Source organism: Tachysurus vachellii, chromosome 15 (genome assembly GCF_030014155.1).
Source record: "Tachysurus vachellii isolate PV-2020 chromosome 15, HZAU_Pvac_v1, whole genome shotgun sequence".
Classification (NCBI taxonomy): Eukaryota; Metazoa; Chordata; class Actinopteri; order Siluriformes; family Bagridae; genus Tachysurus; species Tachysurus vachellii.
Window position 1 is genome coordinate 4,752,787 of NC_083474.1, and position 25,701 is coordinate 4,778,487.

General features: G+C 37.3%; 2 protein-coding genes across 2 annotated transcripts; both read left to right on the forward strand.

The window, feature by feature from the left end:
* The first annotated feature begins 302 nt into the window (after positions 1-302).
* sars2 (seryl-tRNA synthetase 2, mitochondrial) lies at positions 303-19,640 on the forward strand. The gene is made up of 17 exons (XM_060888884.1): positions 303-372; positions 4,757-5,106; positions 5,214-5,309; positions 6,432-6,461; positions 6,601-6,741; positions 8,604-8,658; positions 8,893-8,956; positions 9,426-9,531; positions 10,284-10,331; positions 11,594-11,702; positions 11,949-11,994; positions 12,130-12,217; positions 12,379-12,491; positions 13,157-13,250; positions 16,778-16,870; positions 18,815-18,880; positions 19,188-19,640. The coding sequence occupies exons 1-17, from the start codon at positions 303-305 to the stop codon at positions 19,323-19,325; spliced, it is 1,707 nt and encodes a 568-aa protein (XP_060744867.1). The 3' UTR covers positions 19,326-19,640.
* A 3,353-nt stretch (positions 19,641-22,993) lies between these two features.
* Positions 22,994-25,277, forward strand: med29 (mediator complex subunit 29). The gene is made up of 4 exons (XM_060888599.1): positions 22,994-23,271; positions 23,424-23,482; positions 24,615-24,699; positions 24,922-25,277. The coding sequence occupies exons 1-4, from the start codon at positions 23,122-23,124 to the stop codon at positions 25,147-25,149; spliced, it is 522 nt and encodes a 173-aa protein (XP_060744582.1). The 5' UTR covers positions 22,994-23,121; the 3' UTR covers positions 25,150-25,277.
* The last annotated feature ends 424 nt before the right edge of the window (positions 25,278-25,701 follow it).

Below are 25,701 nucleotides of genomic sequence, written 5' to 3' on the forward strand. Positions count from 1 at the left end.
TTACTACTACTTATAAGAATAAAATATTTAAGAATATATTTTGTATAATAATTGTAATTTGTATAGTTGTATGTATATATTTATATTTGCAGCCCAGATATACAAATTTGTAGATATACAAATTATAATTATTATACAAATATATTCTTAAATATTTATTCTTGTAAGTAGTAATAAACTCCACTTCTGCCATGTCATGATCGTTCTTCATGTCATGATCGTTCAATGCCATTTAAAATAAAGTACACTTCTGTTTGTCAGCCATTACCCTAACAGTGTATTTTGTGCCACAGCTGTCTTTTATGGAGATTTGCGGGCGTCTCTACACGCAAGTGAACTATGTTGCAACGCACTTTGCACCTTACAGTCAACGTAACAGCGCTCACTTCCGCATCGCTCTGTTTGTTTACATTGCCACGTGTGTTTTGTTTTGGTTATTATCCTGTCTCCACCCTTGTCTTGTTATTGGTGGTTACCCTCACGTGTCTTTATTAGCTTTGTTTACCATTCCTAATAAACTGCTGGTCGTGCTCCTAATAAACTGCTTGTATCATCTCCTCCTCAGCCTTTGTCATGTTGTCTTAAGCGTCGTTATGTTTTGAACCAGTGGGGAAGGTATAATGTTGTGACTAACATATGGAAGAGAAATTATCAGCTCACAGCAGGACATTTTACATTATGTTAAACAGTAAACGCATAGAAATGAACTGACAGTTATGATAGATTTATGGCAGAGCATTAAAATATTACTATATTAAATATTAAATAAATATTAAAATATTAAACTATTGGAAGCTGTAAATTAATGCACTGCTTAAAAGATTTTGTGGAATGTACAGGGAGGTGAGGGCAGTTTAAATTAGGCAGGTGCAAACCAACAGTAAATAACGGGCTCTTCAATATCTGTTTGTGAGGGTGCAGGACTTGGAATGGTGTATATTTTTCAAAAATAATGAGGGGAAATGCCACAACTGGCCAAGGAACTGCATATCAGTTAACTTTCCTTTAACAGTTAACTGACCTTAAGTTTCAATATATTTGCTTCATTTAAAACCCACAGTACAGAAGCAAAATTACAAAAATGCTTATGGACCATACTGAAAACAGTGTTATGCAAAATACATGTTGCAATGCCAAACAAAACATTCTACATATTACAAAGATACTGAAATAGTAAATGAAAAAATTCGAGCAATATTTTGTTTAATAGATATTTGCCAAAACTGTTTCCTGTACAGCACGGTTAAGAATAAGAATATATAAAAAACAATATTTCCCACTTTTGCTTAGGGAGAACAATATGGTAGCTTCGGGTTTCCTCAGCTCATCAAACAGTACAAAAATGACATGAGAATCAATATATTTCATACAAAATGACTTTCCTGCCATAAATGGATTTTAATAAATGAAAAAGTGTCAACTGGGGCAGTGGTGGCTGGTTAACTGGTTAAGGCTCTGGGTTGATGATTGGAGGATCGGGCTCAAGCCCCGGCACAGCCAAGCTGCCACTGCTGGGCCCTTGAGCAAGGCCCTCAACCCTCCCTGCACCAGGGGCGCTGTATCATAGCTGCCCCTGCACTCTGACTCCAACCTCCTCAGTTGGGGTATGTGAAGAAAAGAATTCCACTGTGCTGTAATGTATATGTGGCGATAATAAAGGCTTCTATGCCCCGCTCTATAGGATGTATATTATCAGATGGTTAATTCAGTAAGAGAAACACACTGTATGATAACCACATTAACACCTACAGTAATAGGCATCTGTACAGACAATAGTATCTGTCTTAGGTTGCCTGGGTATGCATTTTCTGGTTAAATTCTGAGGTCTACATTATAATTTTTGGGTCTGCTTAACGGAGAACACAGTAACCTGCTTTCTTGAAAAACATTTAAATTTACCTAAACTCAGCATTCCTGACACAATCTCAGGAACTGCAGTTAAATTAAGGAGAAGACGCAGATTAAAGTAAGTAAGGAGAAGAGGCAGTAAGTAAGGAGAAGAGGCAGTAAGTAAGGAGAAGAGTCAGATTCAGGTTTATACTTAAATCAGAATCAGAATCAGAATCAGAAAGAGCTTTATTGCCAGGTATGTTTTCACATGCGAGGAATTTGTTTCAGTGACAGAAGCTCCACAGTGTAACAGAATGACATATACAATATATACAGTTTGTATGTACAAATGTACAAGTGTGAAATGTGCAATTGAAATATAAATAACATGTGTTTTAAGTAAATAATGTGTAAGAATAGTGTTGTGTGTTCCGCGTATGTTAAGTGTTCAACAGATGGATTACTTGAGGGAAGAAACTGTTCCTATGTCTGGTCGTTCTGGTGCTCAGGGCTCTATAGCGTCGACCAGATGGCAACAGTTCAAAGAGGAAGTGTGCTGGATGTGAGGGGTCCAGAGTGATTGTCTGCCCTTTTGCACACTCTGGAGAAGTACAGATCTTAAACGTGATCAATGTAAAATATAAATGTAAACGTACAAATAAAAACGTTTAGTTTTAATGCTCATTAATACTCTGAATTCTGCATTCCTCCTGTTACTTATATTCGTTTTGTACTAAATACATTTATTTTGGTTTTTCAGTAGCACGCGTTTCCGCTTTTGGATTTGTTACCGCTAAGTGCCTAAAAGCCGAGCATCTAATATTTACGTACGGCCATAATAGACGTGCTGTTAATCTCTGTTCTTCCTGGTTTCTCCAACTTCCTAACATTTTGTTTTCTCCCGTAACCTTAAAACAAAACACGAACAGAACATTTTAAATACTATAATTCATACAGCACTGTTCAGCTTTATGTCACAAATAGTGGCATGAAAAAGTATTATGGATTTGTGAAAAACCTCCCAACTTCTTTTCCTTCAAACCTCTTTTCTGGCCAGTGAAGTTAGAGTTTATAAATATAGAAAATGCTATCTAACGCATTTTCCCACCAACCAACAGCCTACACAGAAACTCTGTGATTACAAGAGACTCATTTCGTGAAAGCAACACTGAGGTTTGTTTTTCCAGATGATGAAGAGCTTACTGATGAACCTGATCACATAACTATGGATGTAGGCATTTATAGTCAAACCTACTTTCTGTTCAACATAAAGAAGTAGAGCATCAAGTCACCTTTAGCTGTTTGGGGGCTCATTAATTCCTTTATTAATGCCTATTGTAAATATTACTATGAAATGAAGGATTTTGAGATACATGAAATATAATTGAAATATAAGTTGCATAATATTTGTCACATTTATTCATTTATAACAATATTAGTATTACACATGAAAAAGTAATGTACAGTAGTGACCATTCAATATAATTATTTATTCAACATTATTCTATGCATATTGTTGTTGCTTGGCATTTCTAAACGTACTTTGATTAGGAGAAATAAAAACAAACATTAAACAATTTTAAATATAAAATGAAATTAAATGAATGAAAAAATAAAAATAAAATATAAATGGCTACTTGAGGCACCCAAAGTGGTTCCAGATCACGAATAATGAAAGTCAAGAAAATGTAAGCACCTCAGAGGAATTGAAGGAACTGAAACCTTGTTAAATAATTTTCTGACTAGTCTCCTAGAATATTTTCCCTAAAACACCATCTAGTACACGGCACGTTATTAAACAGTAATCAGTATTGATGTTAAAAAGAGAAAGAAATAGCTGTGATAATAAGTGCTTTCTAAATAATCAGTGACATTTAAACTGATCAAATATGACATGACATCAAATGCTTGTTAAAAAGTAACTAAACTAAACATCTGAGTTGTTTTCTTTCTTTTTGTGTCCATTCTTAAAAAAGAGAGACTTGTTTTATGTTATATTCTTGTCATATTGTTTTTATATAAAAGACACAAGGTAAGAACTGTGTTATTTACTGTGTTTCTTCCGAGGTAAGAACCAGAAAGCGGTTAGGAAAAATCACTACTGACCCTTCACATCCTGGACACAACCTCCTTCAGCTCCTCCCTTCTCTCAGGTGCTACAGAGCTTTGTTTACCAAAACTGACAGACACAGGAACAGTTTCTTTCCCCAATCACCCTGATTAACAACCCAATATAATTAATTCCCTGCTTCATATCTACAAGTACTGCATTATCAGAACTGTCAGTCATCACATCATCCGTATATGTTACACACACTACTGCTGTTGTATATTGTACAAAAGCATAATATTACACAATATTGTTATTTGCACTACCGTGTACTTCTCACACTTTATGTACATAACTGATCTGTTGTATATTCTGTATTCATATTTAATACTCTTACTGTCTATTGTATCACATCTGCATTGTCTTGTATAGTCTGTATTGTCTTGTCTTTTATAGTAGGCCTGTAGTGTTATTTATGTCTGTAAGTTTGAGAGTCACAAACAGCTGGAACTAAATTCCTTGTGTGTGTCAACATCAACACACTTGGCCAATAAACCTGATTCTGATTTACACCATACATCAGTCTCCAGACTTTTTTCTACTACAACTACTTCTGTTATATTATTAGTAACATTTATTTCATAGCTTATAATCTGAATACACTATTTTGTGTGATATTTTTTAAATGTCAATATAAAATGGTATTATTCTGCAATAAATCATATTAAATTCACATAAGAATCATGTTAATTGTGGAAAAATCAGTTATCTGATTTTATGAAGCGGTTAGAGCGGTATTAGCGCGGTTCAAACCGGGTAGAGGCTGTGAATATGGCAACCACCTCCGGTAACAGGCTCAGGTTAAGTGAATATGAGTCAATGGCTTTTGCACACTATGTAGTGCCCAAAGTAGTTTGGGATGCGGCCATTTTGAAGCCGTGCACTGGAGTAAAATGGCGTCCTCCATAGGAACTGTCACACGATTTCGGTCGCTTGTCATTTTCACCTCAACTGTGAGACACTATGTGTGTAACACACAGAGACGCTTCAGCTCGTGTGGCTCGGACCGTGTACAGAACAGGAGCAGTTTGTTCGAGCATATTAAAGAGGGTTACAGTGATAAACCACAGCTGGACATGAGGACAATCTGTAAACACACCGAACAAGTCATCAGTGAGTTGGAGAACAGAAAAGGAGATTTAGGGCCATCTGATGTCCGAGCTATTGTAAGGACCAGTTTAATGTCATGTGCTCATTAGTTTTACAGTGCATATAAAACTACGGTATTATTTATAACATTAAACTGAACTGAAGTTTTGCTCTTGTTTGTTAGATATCAGTGTGGAAGCAGCTGCTGGAGCTGCAAAAGGACATAAACGAGTTGGAGGAACAGAAGAAACTTATCAGTGATCAAGTTCGAGCTCTTGTGGTCAGTTTTAGTTTTGTTTTTAAACCACCATGAAAACCTGCAGTGTGACATTCAGTTATTGTTCAGCACATCAGATACATCAGCTAGTACAGAGAGCATCACTTTATTAGAATTACAGCTCTGTTAGTGTTAAAGTGAATCTGACAGCAGAGTTTACACACAGTGGGCAAGTTTGTGTGCTTATTACCACAAAGGACCTGCACATGATGATTACTGAATATAATATACTAATATTTAGTTAGATATTCACAAGTAGACAAAATAGATTCCAGTTAACTTTGTGTGCGTATAATAATAATAATAATAATAATAATAATAATAATAATAATAATAATAGTAATACTTTATTTATAAAGTCCTTTTAAAATAACCAAAGCTGAACACAAAGTGCTGTACATCACAAAATACAGATAATAAAATAATTAAATAGTAACAAAATAAAATAATAACAGCAATAATTCAGAATTAACCATGGAATAGAAATGCATTTCCAACCGTTTATTTAACAAGGAAACAGTAGGTGCCTGTCTGATGTAGGTGCCTGTCAGCCTGTCTCTTTGACCTTTTGGTGTCCAGAAGCAATTGATCAGCTGACCTGATTGATAAGCGAACGGGCAGGACTGTAGGGGTGAAGCAGTTCTGTAAGGTGTGCCAGGGTCTGACCATTTAAAGAATTAAAAACAAATAAAAGCACTTTAATACACCCTATAACCCTATAATACACCGGCAGCCAGTGAAGTACGGCCAAAATTGGTGTTATATGGTCACACTTCCATGAACCAGTCAAAAGACGTGTAGCAGCATTTTGGACCAATTGAAGGCGAGACAGAGAAGACTGGCTAAAGTCAATATAAAGTAATATAAAGTAAAGCTATACAGTAATCCAGTTGAGGTTTATAATAAAGGAATGGATTACCGTCTCAAATTGTTGCCTGGGCACAAGAAGTCCATAATGGTTGATAATGTTCAGCACTGTGTGAGTGACAAAACATAAAATGGTTGCTCACTTGCAAATGTCTGGTTCTCCATATGCAGTGAAAAAGACAAATGAAGTCATGCAGATCATTTCCAGTTTCTGTCTACCTGTGGAATTTGATGTAAATATTTTATTTTTCTGTTTAGGAGCAGCATGATAAAAAACACCTGTCTGATGTAAGTGTCTTTGACGTCATATGCATCAGAGTTGGCTGTTTTCTACCTAAATTAATATAATAAAATAGTTCTTAATGATTTGAATTTTTAAGGAAACCTTTTTTTTATTTATTGTTTATTCTTGTCTTCTTCCTTCCAGCATACGGCATACAAGTCTTTGAGAGAAGAAGGCCGAAAGATCAGATTGAGGTTGAGTCAGCTGTATTCACAACAGAGTGACATAGAGGAAGAATATTATTGTCTAGCTCTGAGGCTCCCCAACAGAACACATCCAGATGTGGTAAGGTTCAAGTAAATTGTATGAATTTGAGTGCACAATATGTACTTATTACATATTCACATGAAATGATGTTGTAGCACCATACCAGTATAAATATTACAATAAAGTTCCAGAGAATCTGCCCAAACTGTGTTACTGGATGTTAGTGGTATTACCAAACAAGGTTACACATTTTAGGTAAAATGGGTCAGAACAATTCAGTGATTTAGACCATTAGTTTATTGAAGGCTTTTCTTAAATGTGGTCAATTAATAACATTTCTAGTCAATATAAACAAAGTATGATCAAAAAACTATTCATCTTTTTTGCTGTGAAACCCCTAAATTAGTTCCCCTAAATTTGAAAGAGGCATGCATTTAGCATCAATGTATATAACCTTTAAGTGAATTATGCATCATTTGTGCTAAATTTTGTTCCCATAGGGGAATAACAGAGACTATGTCTTGAAAATAAATCTTTCAATAATTATGGTTCACAAGGCAATTTAATTTCGAACATAGATTGTAAACTAATTTGTTGCACCATATAGGATCCTTGGGTAAGTCAAAGTCTACCATGTTTTAGATCTCTTGGGACAAGGTTATATTTTTACCATATCATTTTTATTAAATATTTAAATAATACTAGTAGGACTCAGGTAAACCCATCTACTGTCTGGAGAAGTCTAGCCAGAAGTAGTCTTCATTAAAGAATTGCAGCCAAAAAGCCATATCTCTGTTGTGGAAACAAGTCTAATCAACTGAAATATACATGAACGCATTGGAACTGTTCTGGATTGATGAGTAAAAATGTAAAATATATGGGGCTGTAGCAGGAAACAGTTTTTTGACAAAGGGCTGGAGAGTGGGACAATAATGAGTGTCTACAAGCAACAGTGAAGCATGGTGGCGGTTCCTTCAAGTTTGGTGCTGCATTTCTGCAAATGGGAGTTGGAGATTTGGTCAGGATTAATGATCTTCTCAGTGATGAGAAATGCAGGCAGATACATTTCCATCATGCAATACTATCAGGGAGGTATCTGATTGGCCCCAAATTTATTCTGCAGTGGGACAATGACCCCATATATACAGCATATCATTAAGAACTGCCTTCAGCCTAGAAAAGAACAAGAAGTTCTGAAAGTGATGATTTGGTCCCCACAGACCCCTGATCTCAACATCATTGAGTCTGTCTGGGATTACACGAAGAGACAGAAAGATTACATTTTACATTTATGGCATTTAGCAGACACCCTTATCCAGAGTGACTTACATTTTACTTCAATTTATACAGCTGAGCAATTGAGGGTTAAGGGCCTTGCTCAGGGGCCCAGCAGTGGCAGCTTGGTGGACCTGGGAGTCGAACACATGACCATCCGATCGGTAGTCCAACGCCTTAACCACTAGGCTACCACATCCCATTAGAGGCAGCCTACATCCATAAAAGATGAAGAATTGATGCTGCAGGCAAAGGGTGGTCATACCAAATACTAAATTTGATTTGGAATTTTCTTTTTTTTCTCTCACGTGCCTAAAACAGTACTATGTTTAAATGGCAGATTTTTGTTGTGTAAAAAATTAAACCAAGATAAATCATGTTAGAGCCTTTGCCAACTTTTCTTTTAAATGTGTTTACTGTGTATTCAGTGTTGTTGAGGAACTAGCAGAGGTGTACTAAAAGAGAAATTTGCATTTTTATACCCCAAACACACTGAACTATGTATATCAGGATAGAGTCTGAAAGTACGCATAAATTAAATGCTTCATAGCTGCAACTCATAAACCTGGAACCCAACATTTTAGTAAAAAGATACCAACTATGTATATACAGTGATTGTATTTCAAAGCTGATTGACATCTATATAATAAGTCTTTTTATTTCAGCCCATTGGAGATGAGAGCAAGGCGAAGGTGATTGAAATGGTCGGACATAAAGCAGGTATACACCTAAATTAAGTATTTCTTCTTTCTTCTATTTCCGGCTTTTCCCATTGGGATCACCACAGTCAATCATACAGCAATGTTATGTATCCTTTAAATAGTCAAATTGAACAGGATCATTTGTGTGTCTGCTTTAATATGAGAGGATAATTAATGGGTTTTGCTAACCACTTCACTTGCCTTTAAAGCCTTAATTGTGGATTTTGTTACAAATAAGTTTTATTTATCACAGAGTTTGAATTCAAAGTCAAAGGCCACCTTGAAATTGGAGAAAGTTTGGATCTAATTAGACAACGGTAATGTACTTTCACCATCTCTTTCTCTATCCATCTTTGCGATCCTACAGAAGCAGCAGAATGCAAAAATCATGCATATATAGATCAAGATCTTCAGTTAGAGACACCACTGATCTATACGACTTTCTGTCTAAGCATTATTTTTTTGTTTGTTTACATTTTTTGAGATATTGTGTTATATGAGATTATAAAAAAATTAAATCATGGTTAAAGTTTTTCTTTATCGAACGTAGAAAATAATTGTAGGTAGGATGTGTGTGGGAAAATTTAAAAATGTCTTACCACATAATTGGTTTGTGGGCTACCTAATTAGATAGCTACCTAAGTAGATACCTAATTTGCATATACGGTACATGACAAAATCTTAACTCACCTGTTGCCTTCATGCTGCATGTGTTTTCCTGAACACAGGGTTCTGAATTGGCTTTTTCATCTTTCCTCTTGTACTGTTTGTTTTTCCCTTGTTCAGACGCCTTGCTCATGTGTCGGGTCACAGGTCGTACTATCTGAGGGGAGCAGGAGCACAGCTTCAGATTGCATTACAGAACTTTGCTCTCGACCTCCTCCAGAAAAGGGTCAGTGTGGCCTTTGATAAGGTGTATGCTAAGTACTTTGAATATAAGAATGCAGTATTTTTAATAAAAAAACTATCAGCTAGAGATAGGATGAACCAAGGTTTTTATGTTTATATAAATTTACAAGGTTTTTCCTTGTTTTCAAACCATTTTCTTTTCACCTCACCTAGTTCAGTTGTGCCTAGTGCCTATTGCCTCTGGTACTATGTGTGTATATATCATTTTTTTATTTTACCAAATACTAATCAGCTGTGCCATATATGTATTTTATGGGTGATTGAAAACTTACACAAGTATGAAGAAAATTCGCATTTCTAAACCCGGCAAAAAAAATTAGTTTGACTTACAAACCTTTACCCACAACTTCATTGAAACATTCAAGGCCCAAGTGGGTACAAAATACATGTAAACACAAAATATATTTTATTTATATACATTAATATATACACTTACCAGGAACTTTAATACAATGAGCTGCTGGCACTTTCATATGTATACATATAATTTTTAACATGCCAGAGAACCATAACATCTGTTGAACAAGGAGAAATAAGTTGAACTTATTGAAAACTTAAAAGGTGCCACCCTCACCAAAAACTAATATGGACTGTGTAGTTGTAATTGCTATCTACATATATAATATGTGGAACCTGCTGTGTAGTATGGAGAACCAGTAGACCTTTTGGGCATAACTAGCTTAATAAGCTTTAATTATGCTAAACCATAGGAAACATACTTTGTGTACCTTTCAGGGGTTTATCCCAATGGTTGTTCCAGACATGCTGAAAGGAGCAGTGTTTGTAAGTAGCTCTTTATCTCTTTCATAAAAATAAATATTCTTTTGTCAAGAATGAATTTTTACCTGTACCCTCCACTGAAGAATAAGTTAAGCTTCTGCAAAATAATGATTTAATTGCTGCTAAACACTTTTATTTTGCATAATTTGCTATGATATCCAGCAACATTTACTGTAATATTATATTACCAGACCTACCTTTGCGGTTAAAGTTATGGCTGTGTGTGGTTGACCAGAAGGTCATGGTTCAAACCCCAGCACCACCAGGCTGTTACTGTTCGGTCCTTGAGCAAGGTCCCTAACCCTCTCTGTTCCAGAGATGCTGTATCCTGGCCAGTCCTCTAACCCCAACTTCCCAACAAGCTGGGATATGTATTATAAAGGAAAATCATTTCATCATGTTCAGGGTTTCCCGCAGAAAATTTGTTAGTTAAGGCGGTAGGGTTGGGCGGTGCCCGGGGGGCGGGGCTTCTTTGTGAGATAGACCACAGACTCTGTACTACGTTTAACAATTATTAAAAACAGGCACGTGCAACCTAGCAGGTGAAGAACTCAAACAACAAAACCTCCAGCTAACTTACTTTAAATTTGCCAGATCTATAGACTAATACAATAACAGGCTTAAATAAACCCAAAACATAAGTCCACTTAGAGTTCTCACGGACACATGTTTTATCAACTGGCTAGTTATCCTCCAGACAGTGACGGACCACATCTTTCCTAATTAAGGCGGTAGGGTTTCCTACTTTCCTAGCTTAGGCGGGCCGCCCGAACTGCAAAGTGCTGCGGGAAACCCTGATGTTGCAATGCATATGTGATAAATCAATAAAGGCTGCTTTTTCTTCTTCTTCTTCATTTCAAAGTAAAGAAGATAAACAGTAAAAAACATTGACCACCCAGACATTTGGTTTAGAATAAAGGATTCTAAAATGCACTACCTTTAATGTTGACAGTGTGTTACTGCAGAATCACTTAAAAATCCATTTAAAAAAGTGGCTTACAGATTTTACAGGGTTTTCACAAATATTACTGCCAGAAAGCAGCTCCCAACTACAAAGGTGCTAGTATGATCCCCTATTATTGGTGAAATAAAAAATGCATTACCCTATCTATTTTAGGCTATTAATTCTGGATGATTACGCAAGCCTAGAACTGCCACACACAATAGCTGATGATTCAAATTCATCTGGAGTTTGCTATTATAAGGCTCTGTGTTCAAACTTGTAAAGGCTCTGTGACCCTTTTGGTTCATGTCTCTTTACTCAGGAAGGTTGTGGGATGCAGCCTTATGCTCACCGTTCCCAAGTTTACTCTCTAGATCCGAGTCGCTTTCCCAACCTTAATCTTGCTGGGACAGGGGAAGTTGGAGTTGCAGGTAAAAAGCTGAAAAACTCTTTGTGTAAAAAATTGCATGGATAATCATTTTTACCTTGTGACATCTGTAGACGTCTGTAGAGTTTCTGAAATCTATTTTTAATCCTACTTTTAAGTACAATGAATTGCAGTTTTAAAAAAAATATATAATAGACCATTAAAACACACTGGTTTATTAGAATATTAGTAATAATAACATTAATAATAATATAATAATAATTTATGGTTTTCTTGATGCATGTTTAAGGTTACTTTATGGACCATGCTGTGAATTTGAAAGACCTGCCAGTAAGGTAAGAAATTTTTTCCTCTATGTCCTGATATTCATAACATGGTACGGCTGTAAAACGCTGTTCAAAATAAGTTGAATGATTCATATTTGATTAAAATTGTTTTTTTTTTGCATGTGTTCTGTTTTAATTTTAAAGGACAGTGTGTTGTAGCACATGTTACAGAGCAGAAACTGATACAGGCAGAGAAGCCTGGGGCCTCTACAGGGTTCATCACTTTAATAAGGTAAAATGTACTGAACAGAAATGAGGAAACTTTTTCTTTTCTTCTCCATAATAGCTGATTAATGTATATCTGATTATGTTGGTATACATGTTATGTTTTATTCCTTCTAATATTGTTGTCGTATCTAAAAGCTTATTAAAAGCTTTTATTTCATCTTTCAGGTGGAGATGTTTGGTGTAACAGCAGATGAAACTGGTCAGGAGAGTTCTCAGTTGTTAGATGAATTTGTTTTGTTGCAGAAGGATATTTTCTCTTCACTTAACCTCCATTTCAGGTTCTAAAGTAATTTTGTATGTATTTCAATATTTGCTGCGACATGAATTTGTTTGAATTTGAATTTTCAAATTTGCATGAATTTATTTCTTTCACAGAATAAATGTTCATCTAAATCCTGAATTACTGAACATACAGTATTTTATATTTACTATTATTTTAAAACTTGTATTTTTATGATCTTGTAATAACTGAAGTTATTATAAAGATCACATAGCAGTATAAATTAATAACCTATTTGTTATCTTGAGAAGAGAACATGAGAGATTTTTCATGATTTCAGAATATTGCCACAGAAAAATATTAATTAATATTAAATATAAAATAACTCATGGCTTTTCTAGTCTTCTGTAGGTAAGAATGTCTGTTCAAAGCAGGGGGATGCTGAGATGGTGGCAAAACATTTTAAATTGGTAAACTACATTTATAAAGAACAAACACACCAGGACAAAATGTAAGAAAATTGTATTTATCCACAGGTTTGCAGTTTCCCCTATTTAAATAATATAAAACTTGCATTGCTGATGTGTTATTTAATGTTACCCATTTCTAAAAAACAAGCTATGAACGGATACCACTGTACTGAAAACTGATATTTCTAATTATTTAGCAGTTATTTCTTAATTTTATAATGTGTTTTAAATAAGGTTTTCTATTTGTTCAAAGAGTTTTGGACATGCCCACTCAGGAGCTGGGGGCACCAGCCTTCAGGAAGTATGACATTGAAGCTTGGATGCCAGGCCGTGAAAGTTATGGCGAGGTAAGACCATAGTAACAATTATAATTGATGCTTCAAATTTAACTCTGGATTTCATTTAGATTTGCATTTTAAAAGATTACCTTTAGTTAATCCAAAAAATTATAAACAAATCTCATTCAATGTTTTATGATTTCCAGAACTTGCTAATTAGTCTATCAGAATCAGAATCAAACCTAATTTTATTATACTTTAGTACAATGACAACACCACCTGCAGGAGGGACCGTAAGGGGCTGGTGCAATGTGCATTGGGTGGCAGTCGAAGGCGGGGACCTCGGCGACCCAATCCCCGGACACGGAATCTGGCTCTAGGGACATGGAATGTCACCTCGCTGGGGGGAAAGGAGCCTGAGCTGGTGCGGGAGGTTGAGAGATACCGAATAGAGATAGTTGGGCTTGCCTCCACGCACAGCTTGGGCTCTGGAATCCAACTCCTTGAGAGAGGCTGGACTCTCTACTACTCTGTAGTTGCCCGCAGTGAGAGGCTTGCTCATAGCCCCCCAGCTCAGCAGCCATGTGTTGGAGTTCACCCCGGTGAACGAGAGGGTCGTTTCCCTGCGCCTGCAGGTCGGGGATAGGTCTCTCACTGTTATTTGTGCTTACGGGCCAAATGGCAGTGTAGAGTACCCGACCTTTTTGGCGTCTCTGGAAGGGGTGCTGGAAAGTGCTCCAACCGGGGACTCGATCGTTCTACTGGGGGACTTCAACGCTCATGTGGGCAGCGACAGTGACACCTGGAGGGGCGTGATTGGGAGGAACAGCCCCCCCGACCTGAACCCGAGTGGTGTTCTGTTATTGGACTTCTGTGCTAGTCACAGTTTGTCCATAACGAACACCATGTTCGAGCATAAGGGTGTCCATCAGTACACATGGTACCAGGACACCCTAGGTCGGAGGTCGATGATCGACTTTGTGGTTGTTTCATCTGACCTCCGGCCGTATGTCTTGGACGCTCGGGTGAAGAGAGGGGCGGAGCTGTCAACTGATCACCACCTGGTGGTGAGTTGGATCCGATGGCAGGGGAGGAAGTTGGACAGACTTGGCAGACCCAAACGTACTGTGAGGGTCTGCTGGGAACGTTTGACAGAGTCTCCAGTCAGAGAGAACTTCAACTCCCACCTCCGGCAGAGCTTCAACCAGATCCCGAGGGAGGTTGGAGACATTGAGTCCGAGTGGACCATGTTCTCCGCCTCCATTGTCAACGCAGCCGCTCGGAGCTGTGGTCGTAAGGTCTCCGGTGCCTGTCGTGGCGGCAATCCCCGAACCCGGTGGTGGACCCCGGAAGTAAGGGATGCCGTCAAGCTGAAGAAGGAGTCCTATCGAGCCTGGTTGGCTCGGGGGACTCCGGAGGCAGCTGATAGGTACCGGAGGGCCAAGCGAGCTTCAGCCCGGGTGGTTGTGGAGGCAAAAACTCAGGTCTGCGAGGAGTTCGGTGAGGCCATGGAGAAGGACAATCGGTTGGCCTCGAAGAAATTCTGGCAAACCGTCCGGCGCCTCAGGAGGGGGAAGCAGTGCCCTGCTCACGCTGTTTACAGTGGGAATCTGCTGACTTCGACTGGGGACATCCTCGGACGGTGGAAGGAGTACTTCGAGGTTCTCCTCAACCCCACCGACATGTCTTCCATTGAGGAAGCCGAGGCCGAGGGCTCAGTTGTGGACTCGTCGATCCCCCAAGCTGAGGTCACTGAGGTAGTTGAGAAGCTCCTCGGTGGCAAGGCACCGGGGGTGGATGAGATCCGCCCTGAGTACCTCAAGTCTCTGGATGTTGTGGGGCTGTCTTGTTTGACACGCCTCTGCAACGTCGCATGGAGGCTGGGGACAGTGCCTCTGGACTGGCAGACTGGGGTGGTGGTCCCTCTGTTTAAGAAGGGGGACCGGAGGGTGTGTTCCAACTACAGGGGGATCACACTCCTCAGCCTCCCCGGAAAAGTCTATGCCAGGGTACTGGAGAGGAGAATTCGGCTGATAGTCGAACCTCGGATTCAGGAGGAACAATGCGGGTTTCGTCCCGGTCGTGGAACACTGGACCATCTCTATACCCTCGCCAGGTTGCTGGAGGGTTCATGGGAGTTTGCCCAACCTGTCCACATGTGCTTTGTGGATCTGGAGAAGGCATACGACTGTGTCCCTCGTGGTGACCTGTGGGGGTGCTCTGGGAGTATGGGGTCCGGGGCCCTCTGCTAAGGGCTGTCCGGTCCCTATATGACCGGAGCAGGAGTTTGGTTCGCATTGCCGGCAGTAAGTCAGACTTGTTCCCGGTGCATGTTGGAGGGCTGCCCTTTGTCACCGGTCCTGTTCATTATCTATATGGACAGGATTTCTAGGCGCAGTCGGGGGCCGGAGGGAGTCCGGTTTGGGGACCACAGGATTTCGTCTATGCTTTTTGCAGATGATGTTGTCCTGTTGGCTTCCTCAAATCAGGACCTTCAGCGTGCACTGGGACGGTTTGCAGCCGAGTGTGAAGCGGCGGGGATGAGAATCAGCACCTCCAAGTCCGAGGCCATGGTTCTCAACCGGAAAAGGGTGGCTTGCCCCCTTCAGGTTGGTGGAGACCTGGTCAAGTGGAGGAGTTTAAGTATCTTGGGGTCTTGTTCACGAGTGAGGGAAGGATGGAGCGGGAGATCGACAGGCGGATCGGTGCATCTTCTGCGGTCTGTTGTGGTGAAGAAAGAGCTGAGCCGCAAGGCGAAGCTCTCTATTTACCAGTCGATCTACGTTCCTACCCTCACCTATGGTCATGAGCTTTGGGTCATGACCGAAAGGACAAGATCCCGGATACAGGCGGCCGAAATGAGTTTCCTCCGCAGGGTGGCTGGGCGCTCCCTTAGAGACAGGGTGAGGAGCTCGGTCACCCGGGAGGAGCTCAGAGTAGAGCCGCTGCTCCTCCACATCGAGAGGAGTCAGCTAAGGTGGCTCGGGCATCTGTTCCGGATGCCTCCTGGACGCCTCCCTGGGGAGGTGTTCCGGGCATGCCCAACCGGGAGGAGGCCCCGGGGAAGACCTAGGACACGCTGGAGGGACTATGTCTCTCGGCTGGCCTGGAAACGCCTCGGTATTCCCCCGGAAGAGCTGGAGGAAGTGTCTGGGGAGAGGGAAGTCTGGGCGTCCCTGCTTAGACTGCTGCCCCCGCGACCCGGCCCCGGATAAGCGGTAGAAAATGGATGGATGGATGGATGGATGGATGGATGGACAATGACAATAATGTCTGGCTACTCTTTTAGACAGAATAAAGATAGAAAATTTGAATAGAAAATAGAATAGAAATCTAAAAGGAGTATAAATAATTAAATAAAGAGTATTAAGAAGTAATGATAAATAATGTGCAATTGTGAATATACATAAATAAAAGAACATGCAGACCAAGTCACTGCATGTCTACGGATGATATTTCCAATTATTTATGGTCATTTTATTGTGCATTTAGAACATGGTGAGGCAGCACAGTAAGGAACATATAATTGTCTTATTCTGTCTTAATGTTTTCCCAAATCATAAATTGTTTTAAACTGTTTCTTACCTCTTCGTTAGATCTCCAGTGCATCAAACTGCACCGACTACCAGAGTCGGCGACTGAACATTCTATATGAGAGAAGTGATGGCAGTTTTAAGTATGCTCACACAGTGAGTGAAATCTGTTTGCTGTCTCTGCTGAGAATTGAATGAAGGCTGTAGTGCTGTATTTTTGTGCTGCCATTGCATCATTGGAAATGTGTACAGTATAATTTATAACGTGTTGTTAGCATGATATACAGTCCCCTCCCAAAGAATTGAAACAGCAAGGCAACTCTTTTGTATGCACTGAACAGATTAGATTTTTTGCAAGTGATCACATATTTTGGAAAACTATGTGGACTATGGCCAGGAGTTTCTTGGTACACACACGTTCCCTGATAGTTCAATTGTGTAACAAAAATAGTTAAAAATGCCTATTTTTGGTTTAAACCCTGAGTTATGTGTTTGAATACTGTAAAAAAAAAAAAAAAGATAAACCGACATGAGCAAAGAATTGAAGAACAGATTGAATGAAGAGCAAGCCATTTTTTCAGGTCAATTGCACAAGCATTTGCCATAGGCAACAGAAAACACCTGGGGCCACTGTTACAGGGTTCCCGTGGGGTCTCAAAAAGTCTTAAAAGCATTGAATTTATTAATTTGGAAATAATACCTTAAAAAGTCTTTAAAAAGTCTTGAATTTTGATGTCTGGGTCTTAAAAATTGTGCTGTATGTAACTTCTCCATATTGTAATTTTCCTCAAAAGTTTAATTATTTTGATTAAATGACGTAGTATAAAAGAGTGGCGGAACCAATAATTGAGAACGCAACGCAGCCCCGGGTCACCGTACAAAATACTGCGAACAGGCGATGCCTTCAGTAAAGGAAGATCACGCGCTATGACACCACAGCCATAGACTATAACACAACACAACGCAACAAGCAAAGGAGAAGCGCGAGAAATCAATGAAAATCTCAGCATTCCACAGGAAAGGTTGACGCACACAGTTATATTTTTAAAGTTTGTTTTTACGTTAGCTAGCTACCAATTTCATTCTGAGGTTATGGGGAAATGTAAATTTAATGAAGCGTGGCTGGATAAAAACTATTTTCATCATTGGTTAAAACCAGTGGACAACAACGTTTTTGAGGCATTTTGCACCATATGCAAAAAAAGGATTCAGCTAGATAGAATGGGAATGAAGGCATTAGAGTCTCATGCCAAGTCGTCCAAGCACATAAACGCTCTCAATGGACACAAACTCCTTCCATCGCCTGCGTGTTTCAACCAACTAATGTTAGCCAGCTATCTGCTAATGTGCCTGAAGTGGCAACAGGAGCTAATGTTAGCCAGCTTGCTGCTAGCGCTGCAGACCCTCCAGCTATGGCCGCAACTAGAGTGGATCTGCGCACAGCTTTTGGGTCCACACCAACTGTGTTTCTTAATTTAATTTAATTTATTGTTGAGTTCTGATTTTCGATGTTTATTGTTCAGGGGTCTCTCAGTTCCCCATATTCCCAGCATGGAATAAGTAGCTAGCTCATGTTAAAAAACAACTTAACATTGTTCGGCAAACTTTCTTGTGGCCTACTGAAATGTTTTTATTTTTCACACTGCTTGGCTTATCTTTTACCCATTCCACATTTGAAAAATAAATGAACACAAGTTCAAGGATTTTGTTTTTCTTTGCTGGTAGGGACGTGAAATAGGTATTATTTTTTTATAGAAATGGTCTTAAAAAGGTCTTAAAAAGACTTGAATTTAACTTGAAGAAACCAGTAGGAACCCTGTGTTATACTAACAACCACACATTGAACATGTCAGCCAAGAAAATCAACAAATAATGACAGAAACATTAATAGCTATAGTGTAGAAAAAAGACAAAAACAACAGTCAGTGACATTACAAACAACCTTCACACAGCCAGGGTGAAGATACAGTACCACAATCCATATTTTTGGAGGGGATTGTGTTGTTTCAGAATGGTGCCTTGTTGAAATAGATGGAAATACATTAACTGGCACAGAGAATCCCAGGAATAATAACAGCAATATGTCTGTTTTGATTGTAGGTGAATGCTACAGCTTGTGCTATACCACGTACCATTATTGCAATTTTGGAAACACATCAAACAAAAGTGAGGATGTTAATATTCTTTACACACACACACACACACACACACACACAGTCTAAGTTTTTTTTAGTTTATTAGTTTATTGTTCATGTATTCACAATCACAATAACACGAATGGACTTTCTTTGGGTGAATTTATGTAGTTATTTTGAATTATTTTGAATGTGTACTGTAAAAAATTTTAAAAATAGATATTAATTTAAAAATTTTATAAACATAAATATAAAATCATCATTATTTTATTAATACATATATATGGTTGTAGTTAATTGCAAAGATTCAATTTAATTTTTTTTTTCTTCTGTTTTAGGAAGGAACTGTACGTGTTCCGGAAGTTTTGCAGCCTTACCTTGGCTTAGAGGTGATTGATAAACCAACATACATTCCCCTGAAATACATCGGACCAAATCAGCCAAACCGTACACCTCATTCCCTTTTTCAAAGTTAATCAAAGTTACCATGTGTATACGCAGTTTCTTCTACAAAACTACAGTTGAGAATTTTTGCTCCAGGAACTGACTAATAATAATAGACACAGAATTTACAGTTTAACCAGATGATCTGGGTCAATTGTGCCCTTAGTCTGCGGGAGCCCTGTTTATTTATAATTCAAATAATGTGCTGTTTGTTTGTCTGAAATTTCCACTTTTGAGTTTCTACTGACTATACATACTTGTACTACTTGTACAGGCCTTGTAGTAAATAGGGAAAGATTGTTGAATTGTAATTTGCAAAAATGTTAATAAACAGCACATAAAGTTGACACACAGCTGACATTTTTCTCTGTTTTTCTGCACAGTATTGAGCAGTGACATGGTGCCATTCTAAAAGAAAAAACAGTTCCATCGTAGTGAGGAGTCAGAGAGCGCTGCTGAGTGGGTGGTGTTTATTCCAGTCAGTTTTACTTTGGCTTAATGGACTTAAAAAGTGCGATAAATAAAACATATTTACTTTGAGTGTGAGTAAAAGAGTCTAGGAACGACTATTTATATCTTCTTTAACATAATCAATCACTTGTTCCATAACATTAAATTTAATTTGAGTATTAAATGCTGTTAGTTAATTAATAAATTAAAATTGTAATTCAATCATAATGACTATTGCTTTTCTATGATTGGATTACCAAACTGTGATGGGAAAATACAGCATCCTGTGCTTCCTGTATAGACCTCCTTTAAAATTAATAACTTTTAAATAGGTAAAACTTGGATTGGTATTAATTGTTATTAATTACTAATACAGCATTCAAAAATAAGTTTTTTTAATCTTGAGAAATCTTTCTAAAAGGGAAAAGAAACAGCATTTTTTCTAGATCATTTTCTTAAGCAGAGATTAAAAAGCCCTACCGTTTCAGAAAAAAATATTAGGGACACGGTCATTACTAATACATGAATAATAATGTATTTCTGTCCCATTATATGAGCAATACTATTAAATATTGAGTGTACATTAGACAGTAGAGCAACAGAGTAAAAGTTGGATTAGATAATAGATTAATATTTCTAACATATGATCTTTCTTTTTTCTGATGAGCTTACAGACTCTTGCATGTCTTTGCAAGTGCTCTTACATTTATTAGGGATACTGTTGATGTTCAAACAGTTGAACTTCAGGAACTACTGCATACACTGAATGCATATACATGTTAATTGCTGCTGTAAATAAGTGCTCTGTGACTTTAATTGGTACATGGATGTTGGTGTCATATGAGCTGATCTGAGCATTTCTGAAACTATTGACATCCTGGGACAATCAACAACAACATAAAAAAACCTGTGTCTGAAGTCTGCAAGCTGCAAGCTGAGGAGAAGATTTCTCCCTGATATTGTCTCAGGGAGTTTTTCCTTGCTACCATCACCTCTGGCTTGCTTGTTAAAGATGTGTAAAAATGTGTATCCTGAATTTATATATTTGTGACAATGTGCACTGTTAAATGTACTATACAAATAAAATTTGATTGAAGATAAGAGGATGGCTCTTACATCTGAGGATTATTTGAGTTACTATGTCCATCCTAGCAACTCAAACAATTCTTAACGCTCTTTCAACAACGCGTCTCCGCCCACAGAACAGTCTCACTCAATGTTTTTTGCACTAATCTGTGTAAACCCTAAAGACTCTTCTGTGTAAAAACCCCAGGAGATCAGCAGTTTCTGTAATAAATACATTGAGATTCATATTCTTACAATTCTTACGTTTTGATAAGTATGAAATAAATATTTCAAAAAAGGACTATATTAAACTTTTAAATGGCATACCTTCTATGTAGCTTGTTGTTTCTAGTAAAATCTAACAAAATAATATGTAATTTGAATTTATTTATCCCTCAACTTATTATTCAAGGGGTTAATATTTTAGAAAATAAAAAAAATTGAAAGAAATTGAATAACTGCTTATAACAATTTAACTAGTAATGGTAATAACGCTTATAGAAAATTGTTAGAACTTTACTCAAATAATACTTTCAAACGCTATAGCCAGTTCCAATTAAATATTTAATAATAAAATAAAATAAAAAATCCAATTCAAAAGAATTCATTGTTATTATCATTGTAACCAATATTTAAGTAACTTCAATCACAAACCTACTCGCTATTTTTGCCTAGAGGAAGAATCTCTCTCTCTTTTTCACTTATTCTCTTACACTCAACATTTAAGGCTTCAAATTTCAGCTTCCTTGCATCTTATTTTCAGCTGTTTAACATACATGTTTTTAATCTTCTTTTTCATTTGGATTTCTCTGAAAATAAAGAGCCTGAAGATGCTTTTAATTTTATTTGTAAGATGGTAAATACCACATTCACAAAGCAAGATGCCTTAAGTTTGAACCTGAATGTATAGGAATATTAACTTCTGACGTGTTTATTTTCGTGCTCTCTTCAGAAAATCTCAATAATCAAAAAGCTGTTAAACCATCCCAACTTATAAATGAAATATTAAATGAATTGTATTTTCTTACTCTGTATTACCCAATTTGTTCATGTTGCTATTTCAATATTATTTCTATATTTTCTTTTGCATTTAATGCTATAAATTATAAATTATAATGCTATTTGCTTTTTATGCTATAAATAAAGGCAGGACAAAGGATTAAAAACATTTATTTTCCCTTTGCATATTTCATGACTGTCAAAGTAAATAAATTACCATCAATTTCAATGATCCTCAATTATGACCATTCCACTTAAACAAAGAGAACAAAGTTCAAGCTTTTAAATGCTTTAAGTAACAGGTACAAAACACAAAGTAGTGTTGTTGTTATTATTATCATTATTATTAATAATGATAATAATAATAACAATAATAATAATAATGAGAATAATAATAATAATAATAATAATCATGTAATTTAATATTAATACTATTTTGCCCCCTTGTTTTTCATAAAACAGAACACACCAAGCAGAATATAATTTACCATTTTCATCTGTTTCACTTACTATTTCATTGTTGTTTGCTTTTTACTAGCATTCTCTGGCCCTTGTGATCTCTGGCCCTTGTGATCTCTGGCCCTTGTGATCTAGCCATTCAGAGGTCATCCATAAACATCTGGAGGTGAACGGAAACTGAAAATCTAGCTAAGGTTAAGGTGACTTGAGTCAACCTCCATCCTGATTTGTTTTATTACTTCTATTGAAATTCCTTGAAAACAATTAAATACAAAGTGGAATAGAAGATTTGTCTATTTGTGTGCCCTGCTAAGTGAAAAACTAAGTTTTAATTAAAAGGATTTAACACAAACATTACTCTATCTAATTTTAAGCTAATCTAATAAAATAGATAATAAACACTAGTGAATGACAGACACAAGCCTTTCTTTATGACACCAGATTTAAGCATGTTTAATGTTCCTAATTGTGAGAGCAGTTAATCCTCCAAATACTAATCAGAAAGCAGGATTCTGTTAAAGATGCAGAGATTTTGAATAAATACTAAAGGAATCAAAGCGACATCATAAGGACCAGAGTGATGGAGTAAACTAGAAACATGGAAAGTTAATGTGTAGTTGGAGAGGAAAAGGGAGTAAAATGAATGTATGTGACCTAAAAAAGTGGACGTGGGTTATAACCGCGTTAAATTACCTGTCATCCCAAAACCGCCCAGTAGGTGGTGATGTTGATTAACGTGTACCTCGGGCCTAACTCGAAGAAGAGGAAGAAGAAGCCCAACAACAATAACGATGGGAGGACGATAAAACGTCTGTAAAGTGATTTTTTGTGACTAATAACTTGCTTTTTACAGAAATGTCGCTGCAACAACAACCGCCATCAAACCCACAGGCGGTTCTTCAGCAGCCTTCACAACAACAACAGCAGCAGCTAAACCAGCAGCAGGATTTTGACCCAGTCCATAGGTTTAAAATGCTGATTCCTCAGTTAAAAGAGAGTTTACAGGTTTGCCTGTGGATTTGTTTGTTATATTTGTTTATTGTGTTGTTTCTTTTCTTTTTTTTTCTTTTTTTTTTAACTGAGAAGCACGTTAATCATGTTAATCATCTTTTTTTTTGCTTTTTTTGACCTGATTTACTTCTGCACCTTTGTTTCAGAATGTTATGGCCATTGCTTCACAAAATTTTTCACACAATACTGCAATTGATAACGGAATGTAAGTACGAGAACTTAAACAAATACAAACCATTTCTATTTAACACAGTTACAGAATTCATGTTGTAGGACACCTACTAGGCGTCTGTGGGAAACACTACAGATGTTTCAGGTCATTTCTGTTGTACTAGTTCAGTCTACTTTGTTTTAGGTTATCAGTAATTAACTAGTTTCCAAAGTTTTCAAGACCCCTTTGCACCCCCTGTATATGTAAAGTTTATAATGAAAAATATTGCCTTCATTGAGGAAGAATATAAGTGCCAGAACTAAAGAGGTTGGAGGTTGATGTCTCCAGGTGTTATTGAAATGCATGACACTTCTAGTCTTAATCTGTTCTGAACATGAAGTCTGTCTGTACTTCATTTTAGTGCAGTGAGGGCAGAAAAGCCACTCTCACCAAGGTAAGTGGTTGAGGACAGTAAGCTTGTAAAGTCTAAAAGTCCATCAGTGGTTGTTGTGTTGATGTTCATTTTTCCAACTCATCATTTGTGACAGTCTGTTAACTTCTTATGACACAAGTGAAACCCAGTCCATCGTATTTTGTCTTTGTCATTGCTTGTTTTTGTGAAGTTTTCCTTAGCCACAGAAGATCGGCTTCACTTTGCTTTAGAATTTCCTTCCCATCCTTAATTATTCTGAATTATTCTAGCTGAACTAAACTGACACTTTGAAAAATTAAAATGATTATAGCTTTATTATATTTTCTGCTAACAGTGCACGATTTAGGGGTGTCATGGTGGGCCGCTTTGACCCCTCAGAACTACAAGTTTCATGGTTCAGTCCTGAGACCAGTTTACTGCTTGTTCTCTCCATGTCTGCACTTAATAAATATGAATGCGTTAGAGAAAAAATTAGAGTAAACAATTTTTCCCCACCGATATTTTCCAAGCCTTCTAAATGGTGGAGACATTTTACAGTTATCACATCTTGTCAGTGTGGGAGTAACCAGGTGATAAAGAATTGGTCAGTTAAGATTGTTGTCTTTGAAACTCATTTTCATCCTGAATTGAAATGCTACAGTTTCTCATACATGCTTTAGTATTCTCCCTATATGCATTAATGTAACACATCTATATAAAACTCATACCATGTGCCTTATATTGGTTATTTAGTTATTGCCTCTTTTATTTTAGAAAGAGTAATGATTCCACAGTTCAGCGATTTGACAAGAGTTTAGAAGAGTTTTACGCCCTCTGTGATCAGCTGGAACTCTGTCTGGTAAGCAGCAAAAATAAAATTGCATTAATAAATGTCTACACTATATTACAAATAAGTGCATAATATAGAGTCTTCTTTATAAAGCATATGTCTTAAAGTATTATTTAAGTATAAAAAAACTATTATTTTAATTCCAAGCAGTGTCAAGAATATTATGTCACAATCAGGTTACATTATCATTGTACACTGAAGTTCAGCACATTTATCCTTTGTGTTTTTTAGCGCTTGGCTCACGAGTGTCTCTCTCAGAGCATCGACAGTGCCAAACACTCTCCAAACCTGGTGCCTACAGCGACCAAACCTGACACAGTGCAAACAGAGTCTTTGTCTTACTCTCAGTATCTTAGCATGATCAAATCTCAGATATCTTGTGCTAAAGACATCCATAATGCTTTGCTGGAATGCTCCAAGAAAATCGCGGGAAAGAGTCAGCAGCAAGGCATCCTATAACAGTGCTCATGTGCTGAGTCTCATGTCCTTAGATTGTCCTGAGAAGGAAAGTGTCTTTATTTGCAGCTTGTAAACAAAAATAATACAAAATACAGTTTTGGTATAAAGTTTTGAAGATTAAAAATGCACATATGTCTTGGTTACTTAATTAGATGTGATGCTCTGATCAATTGATCAATACCCTGGCATGGTTTTTTTTATTTATGAGCCTAGAAATTGTTCCATTTTTATGACATCCTGGAAGGTCTATTTTTCTAATATTCTAAGCATAAAATTAATTAACAATTAAATAAAATTAAACTAAAATGAAGGCTGAATTGACCACAGTATGTTCATGCTGGTCATTCGTTCATTGAACAAAATTTACAGTAAGTAATTGTCAACATGAGATGTATTCTTTGCTATATTATATAATTATGCTTAAGGATGCTTTATATTGTATTTATATATGCAATTTGGAATAAGAGAACAGATGGTTTTTAAGTTGCAAAATATGTTTCCTTTTGTTAATGTAGTTACAGTAAAACATGAATAACAAACTTACTGGTGTTT

Coding starts and splice junctions, on each gene's coding strand:
- sars2 (XM_060888884.1), top strand. CDS start 303: ATGGAGATTTGCGGGCGTCTCTACACGCAAGTGAACTATGTTGCAACG. Junction 8,659..8,892: donor AATGGTCGGACATAAAGCAG/GTATACACCTAA, acceptor TATTTATCACAG/AGTTTGAATTCAAAGTCAAA. Junction 16,871..18,814: donor GTTTTAAGTATGCTCACACA/GTGAGTGAAATC, acceptor TTTTGATTGTAG/GTGAATGCTACAGCTTGTGC.
- med29 (XM_060888599.1), top strand. CDS start 23,122: ATGTCGCTGCAACAACAACCGCCATCAAACCCACAGGCGGTTCTTCAG. Junction 23,272..23,423: donor AGTTAAAAGAGAGTTTACAG/GTTTGCCTGTGG, acceptor CCTTTGTTTCAG/AATGTTATGGCCATTGCTTC. Junction 23,483..24,614: donor ACTGCAATTGATAACGGAAT/GTAAGTACGAGA, acceptor CTTTTATTTTAG/AAAGAGTAATGATTCCACAG.